Source organism: Colobus angolensis, unplaced genomic scaffold, assembly GCF_000951035.1.
Source record: "Colobus angolensis palliatus isolate OR3802 unplaced genomic scaffold, Cang.pa_1.0 Scaffold13, whole genome shotgun sequence".
In the NCBI taxonomy this organism is placed as follows: Eukaryota; Metazoa; Chordata; class Mammalia; order Primates; family Cercopithecidae; genus Colobus; species Colobus angolensis.
In genome coordinates this window covers 8462091-8469382 of record NW_012114252.1, presented here as the reverse complement: position 1 = coordinate 8469382, position 7292 = coordinate 8462091, and the positions used below count along the sequence as shown (strand labels likewise).

The window sequence follows — 7292 nt, the reverse complement described above, 5'->3', positions numbered from 1 at the left end:
TCCACCTGCCTTGGCCTCCCAAAGTGCTGGGATTACAGGCGTGAGCCACCGACCCTGGCCCGCAAGGTGATTTCTGTGCAACACAGAAAACTGATGCAACCATACTCCTAGGCAGAATGAAGCAATTAAGTAAAACATTTACTTAGCTCCTTAGCCTTTCAAGTTGCTTAAACAGGCACCCACTCAAAAGATTAGATCATAAAAATATAATGCTGGCAAGACTGTAAGTAAGCTCCCCCTGCCTTTTTCTTATCATCAGACCAGGTGCACCAAGACCATTTATTTGGTTATGTCTTTACTGATGGTTCTGTCAAACTGTAACTCCAGAATTATAAGGTTGCCTCTGATTACAGAAGTGTCAAATTAGCTTTAAGACAATTTTACTTTTCTTTAAAGATACAGCATTTTAAAAATACTCCAAATTGAGTTATGCAAAAGATTCTAACACTTATGCGTGTAACTTGTTACAAAATTCCCAGAAAATCTAAGAGCCACACACATTTTTTTCCCTCCAGAAACAGCTTGCATTTATAAACAATATATATCACTTGCTGACATCAAGACCCCTAAATTTGGTACAAAAGCCAAGAAAAAAACTCCACGAATTTTCATCTTGCATAGACAGAATGAGGTATTAAAAATGTTTCTCCAGGTCCTTTCAAAAAACTGTTAGTTCATGGTACATCCTGCAGTTAGTTCTGAGCTCTGGATTTCAGAATCACGTCACACTAACAGCATTTACTACCAACCTTCCCTATTAACTTGATTCAACTCCAATTACCTCTTTGCTTTTCTGCTTTCATCAAGGAGGATGTTGCCAGTCTGCATTGAACAGAGCACTTCTTTCAGAGTTCTTAGAACCTTGCTCTAAGTCCATCTCAGGTGTGAGCGGTATGTGACAATACCCACTACTGTTTAAACTGGAAGGTAGGAGGTTCTTGCTCCCAAAGCACTTAGCGCAGTGCCCAGCAAACACTAGGTTCTCCCAAACACATCCTCTGACCACACTGTCATCTCAACTCCTGCAGGTGTGCCATGTTTCCAACATGTTTCTTTTCTGAAAGTGTAGTAATAAACTGTAGTCATAATTTAAATTTTAAAAACCTACATTGCTCTAGCTGACTGGCATCAGTACATGAATTGGCTTTGCAGATGCTACACAAGAAAGCAGAAATGGGTTGTCTTGACACATTTTTTACTCCAATTCCCATTTTTTTCTCCCAAGGAATACAGGCTATAAAGCTCCAAATATTACCACACACATTACAAGAGCCCACAGGTATCCATCCAGTGAAACCAAGGACTGCGCAGGTGAAGTCATTTAATATTTTGTTTTGCTAGATTCGGAAGCCTCCAGGCAATGGTGTTGTGCTGCAAATGGAAAATATATTTGAAGGGCATCTGCTAACAAGTAAACCATCTGTATGTAATCCATTCTATTTTCTATTCCATTTCAGATTTAGTTTTAATAAAGTAATACAAATCATTTAAAGAAAAAACCTTTAATTTAAAATTCTGATCTATGCATAAAATTCATTTTTATATCACGGTTAAATTTAGTACAAACTATAAAAATGTTAACACTGAAGTTTTCAACAGAAGACTATTAAGATGCCTTAGAAAAATTAAACAACAGCAAGTCATTTACTGCTATGAGGTTAATACATAAAGAAACATTCACACATTTTACTGAAATTTTCAGCAAATAACTTTAGCCATAATACTTATAAGTTCAAAAGTTGTGTGTGGCTCTACAGCAATTATAATTTGCAATGAAAACACTAAGCCAAATCTTTTTGAGCTAATCAGAACAATCCTAGCTACAAAATTGGTTGGAATTTGCAAACCTTAAAAAGAACACCAATTGTGAATGGAATACGTATCATAACTTAGCTTACAGCGGAAGATGGTAAAAACTCGATGCTTAAGTCTGAATTGCACAAGGAAAATATTAGGGGAAAAAACACTCAGCTATTACTGATAGCTATTACTTTAAAAAAATATTAGATCATTCTTATATTAAAAACATGAAATGAATCCAAGCCAGACAGTACTGAGTTTTTACACAAGCCTCTTTTGTATTCAATGTTGTTTATTGAGGAGTGAATAAGAGACTACTGCCAGACATGCCAATGACACTTCACATTCAAGGGCTGGAAGCTGGAAAGCTTCCCGACTGAGTCACTGTATAAGCCTTCTGGGAAAAAGAACCAAAGTGACATCAAATATGCCATCTTCATGCTTGTTGTCTGTCATCAGTTTTTTTCAACTTTTGGGTCTACTGGTTTGCTGGGTAGTAGGCTTCTTTCTACCCTAAAGACTCACACTCCAATTAACAATGAACACTGAGTGCAGAGCAATCTGTGTGAACACACATCTATGCTGAGTAACTGTTCTTAAAGCTGTTTTTCCTTAAATTTCCTTATGTCTAACGAGAAAAATTAATTTGATTTCCCTTTCCCCTTCAGGTGGGTGGGTTATACCAATAGAAAAATACTCTTCAGTGCTACTGCAGGGCTTCCAGGAACTCCTTCACTGGTCTGGTAGAAATCCATGGAAACTCCATTCTGCAACACAGCGCTGCTCTTCCTGCTCATGGCTCTCCAAAATGGCCTACACACAACACTACCGCTCTCTTTTGCTCAAAAACAAAACAAAGAAACCTAAACGAAAGGGTAAGCGTTTATTTGTAGTTAGTTTTCTGGTGGGTGACATTAAGGCCCTTCACGCAGAGTTCAGGAGCTCCTGAATGGCGGCCTGCTGCTCAGGACTGAGCTGTGCTATGCACTCAGTCCACAATCCTCCAGAAGTCTAGGGAAAGAAACATGTTCACAGACTTAGACATGGCAAAACGCTCATTTGGAAGGATTTTAATCATCATCATAGGTAGACAGTAATAATGCCAAAATACCTTCTCCCTAGGTAGTTTATTTTGATGAGTATCATTGTAAAAGCAAGAAATCTGTTCATTTTTTTAAAGTTCATTTCATTTACAGTAAGGTTTCTTCATTTTTGCATTGATAAAGCTACACAAAGCAGGTTAACATCTTAAAGTAACCCATATACCACATGAACACAGGAAGTAAAAATCATCTAAAGTTTTTTGGCAGGTGCCAAGTTATTATTAAATCTTGTTTTTTTTCTTCAGATAGGCAGAAAAACTACACATAATAAGCTTGTGTTAAGCACCAACTGGTAGGCTCAAAATGTCCTAAGATGAAGATTTTAATTCTAACAAATAATAAGAACATATGGATGGATTACATTAAGTATAATCCATTTGAAGCTTACAGACAAGAGACTATGAAAATATAAAAATAAAATTTCCTTAGCTATTAGATTTCTAGTTTCTTCTCATAGAGGAATATAAAAACAAAAAGGCTTTATCTCCCCTTTCCCAATTCAACCAAATCAGCTTACCTGTACTTGGCGAACGACATTGGCCAGACGTTTGGCACAAGGATCTTCATGTTTAATTGCCTCGTGCATTTCTCCTTCCGCAATTATACTAAATATTTTGGGCAGATTGGTATTGTTTGGGCCAAGAACAATTGGATGATTACTAACAAATGAGAAGAAAACCTTAGTAAGTGAAATTTATAAGGAGAAATATGATTATGTGTTCACTAACCAGCCATTCTTATATATGAACTCTTTAGTTTCTTCCTAAATTAGAAAAAAAAAAAAATATTGGACTCATCTCTCAGGATTGTTTTACGGGCCAAACACAACAGAATGCTCTAAATACCTTATAAATAATTTGTGATGTCTTAAAAAGATGTATTGTATTACTAAGAATAAGTTTCTTAACACAAATTTTATTTTGCTACTACAAAATTGCTTCTAAAATAACTCTGAAGTTCAAAAAAATTATATAAACATTTCAAGAATAAACTGGGAAATAAACTCCGGCAAGTTTAACAGGAAAAAACCTAACAGTGAATTTAGGAATTCTAGTCTTTGTCACTAAGAGAATTTCAGAGTAGTCGTTTTCAAGGGAGATGATCAAATAGCATGATTAAGACCTGGTCATTTCAGATGCAGGAGCAGGTCAGGAGCACGTAGTCTGCAGGATGGCTGTTACATTCCTTAATGATGTACTCAGTGGAAGACTCAAACCCATTTCTTATGTGAACCTGAACTTAAAACAAGCATGGAGAATATGCCTGTTGGCCTACTGCTACAAACTCCACTCGTTGTAGCCCTTGAATTTATTCATAACCTAAAAATAATAATCAATAGTGACAGAGCTTAGATCTGATTATATTATGGGGGGAACTTGGACTTAGAAAACAGACACTAAACAACACGTCCTTAGGCCAGGTTTGGTGGCTCATGCCTGTAATCCCAGCACTTTGGGAGGCTGAGGTGGGAGGATATCTTGAGGCCAAGAGTTTGAGACCTGCCTGGGCAAAACAGTTAAGACCTTGTCACTACCAAAAAAATTTAAAAATACAGAAATAAATAATTAAAGTGCCTCATCTGTTGAATCTAATTTCATAAAGAATAACTCAAAATTAGACTTTATTATAAGGGCAATGTTAACCGTGATATGGTTTCTTAATATGACTTATAAAGACAGCACTATTATAAACCTATCCAACTGAGGACTGTGCAGAGATCATCGGTTAAACCTTAAAAGACTGATGTTAAGCAAGAAAAATCAGGAAGCACTGTGGAGGGGAAGGAAGTAAGGTCACAGTCTGCTTTCTTACCTTTCAATCAGGTCACACAGATAATTGAAAGTCTGAACAGCTTCTTCTTTATCTTCATGTAGTGGAAGCCAAGACAACCAGTGTGGAAGGACCTCTTCAACATTTACACAGTCAGGCTTGAACTTCATGATTTTCCCTACTGCTGAGATGCAGTTCTCTGTAGCATTGACATTTTCTTTGGTCTTAGAATCCGCAGACTGAATAACTCTTACCAGGAGGGGAAGTGCTTCTAAAATAAGCATTTGAAAGAAGTTCAGCCAAAACCTCACATTTTCATGCAAATGAATATACATATTTTTGGTTTGGGTCCAGATATTGATTATGGTAAAGAAATGTTAAAATGTATGGGAAGTGTTGTCTTCTTGGCTATGTCATTACAGAATGGTAACAGAGGGGGGACTGCCACAGCATGGACAGGAGCACTAGTCCTCTACTAACTTAGAGACCCAGAGAGATTAGTGGCCTCCAGATTTATAGTACTCACCACATCACCCAAGGGTACTTCAGCTTTAAAAGCTGCTTAACTATATTCCCCAATAAGTTTTAAAAGTCCTATTCTGCCGGGCATGGTGGCTTATGCCTGTAATTCCAGCACTTTGGGAGGCTGAGGTGGGCCGATCACGAGGTCAGGAGATTGAGACCATCCTGGTTAACACGGTGAAACTCCGTCTCTACTAAAAACAGAAAAAATTAGCTAGATGTGGTGGCACGCGCCTGTAGTCCCAGCTACTTGGGAGGCTGAAGCATGAGAACTGCTTGAACCCGGGAGGCAGAGGTTGCAGTGAGCCGAGATTGCGCCACTGCACTCCAGTCTGGATGACGCAGCGAGACCCCGTCTCAATTAAAAAAAAAAAAATTCCTATTCTAATGCTATTGTATATCACCAAAATGCAAAGAGAAATGCACCCTGGAAGACTGGGGGCAGGGGATGTCTTTGATTCTATTTCTACGAGAATAAATCATATCTTTTTATCATCTAGAATCCTAAATGCTACAGATGAGATGTTTGAAAACAGACTACAGCACAAATAGGCAAATAATGTTTGGGAGTGTGGTAAAGAGTAAAGTAGGGATACACAGGATGTCTGGAATGCACGTAACTGAATAAGCAAAGGTACCTGTACAAAAAGGGCGATAATTATCTCCACCATACTGTGCCATGACTCCCAGGCCATACGCAGCTGCTTGCCTGACTTCTGGGCTGTTGTCACATACATACTGGAGCATTGGTCTTAAGAAATATTCTGCATATTTAAATGAGGCTGGACTACAGTGTTCTATGACATCATCAAAGATGCATAATCCCCATTGTCTGTCTGGCCATGGTCTATGTGGACACTACAAAAGAAATTCTCTTTTAAGCTTCAAATACTGGTGTACGTAAAGAATGTAAAGAAATATTCACTATAGACTATCTGCTTACATTGATATTCCTGATATAGGCAAAAGAAAAAACATAGTAACAACCACTTCTTGTGACCAATGATATTCAATCAAATACACAGATTTAATAAAATTTAGGTTTCAAAGACGTGTGTGATTTGTTACAGAACTCTACAACCTGACATTATCACACAGAAGAACTGACAGTGGCAGCACTGTATATAAATCTACTTTGTAAAAAAGACAATGGTAATGCTACATTAAAAAAACAATAATAATAAAAGCTGCAAAGATCTTAACATATAGTATTTATTCAACAGGCTAAGTCATGTGTGCCTGAATCTTTTTAAAAATGTAATGCACTACTTAATACAATAAAATGCAAAACTGAAAGCCAAAAAGAAAAATTCCAAACATATGATGACAGCTGCTAATTTATAATATATTTTTAAAAAGCCCAATACACGGCTGGGTGCGGTGGCTCACGCCTGTAATCCCAGCACTTTGGGAGGCCGAGGCAGGCAGATCATAAGGTCAGGAGTTTGAGACCAGTCTGGCCGATACGATGAAACCCCGTCTCTACTAAAAACCCAACAAAAAAACACAACTAAAGATACAAAAAAACTCCCCAAAAAACTGAATAGGCCATTATATGATGTGTTGATGTAGGCCCATAAATGGAAACACATGTATCCACTACCATGATGGGGGGTGTTAATGGTGCTGAGGCCATACATGCACGGGGGCACAGGCACGTGGGAAATCTCTGTACCTCCTGTTCAATCTGGTTGTAAATCTAAAACTGCTTTAAAATAGGAAGTCTAGAGCTGGGAGCAGTGGCTCATGCCTGTAATCCTAGCACTTCGGGAGGCCGAGGCGGGTGGATCACGAGGTCAGGAGTTGGAGACCAGCCCGGTCAACATGGTGAAACCTCATCTCTACTAAAAATACAAAAAATTCGCTGGGTGTGGTGGCGTGCGCCAGTAATCTCAGCTACTCAGAAGGTGGAGGCAGGAGAATTGCTTGAACCCAGAAGTCGGAGGCTGCAGTGAGCCGAGATAGCACCACTGCACTCCAGCCTGGGCGACAGAGCAAGACTCTATCTTGAGAAAAACAAACAAACAAAAGCCTATAAAACATTTTTTAAAACATCAAATATATGGGTGAGAGAAGGTTAAAAAAAAAAAAATATAT

The 7292-nt window shown here is 38.2% G+C and overlaps 1 protein-coding gene across 2 annotated transcripts in view; it reads right to left on the bottom strand.

Annotated features, from left to right (window-relative positions):
- Positions 1–278: 278 nt before the first annotated feature.
- Positions 279–7292, bottom strand: part of IPO5 (importin 5) — a 47638-nt gene continuing 40624 nt past the window's right edge. For both annotated transcript variants that reach the window (XM_011933810.1, XM_011933809.1), the window contains exons 23-26: positions 5834–6053; positions 4716–4944; positions 3421–3562; positions 279–2811 (exon numbers count right to left, since the gene is read on the bottom strand). In XM_011933810.1, coding sequence (XP_011789200.1) covers positions 2725–2811; positions 3421–3562; positions 4716–4944; positions 5834–6053 — 678 coding nt within the window. In that variant the 3' untranslated portion in view covers positions 279–2724. The remainder of the gene's footprint in view (positions 2812–3420; positions 3563–4715; positions 4945–5833; positions 6054–7292) is intronic.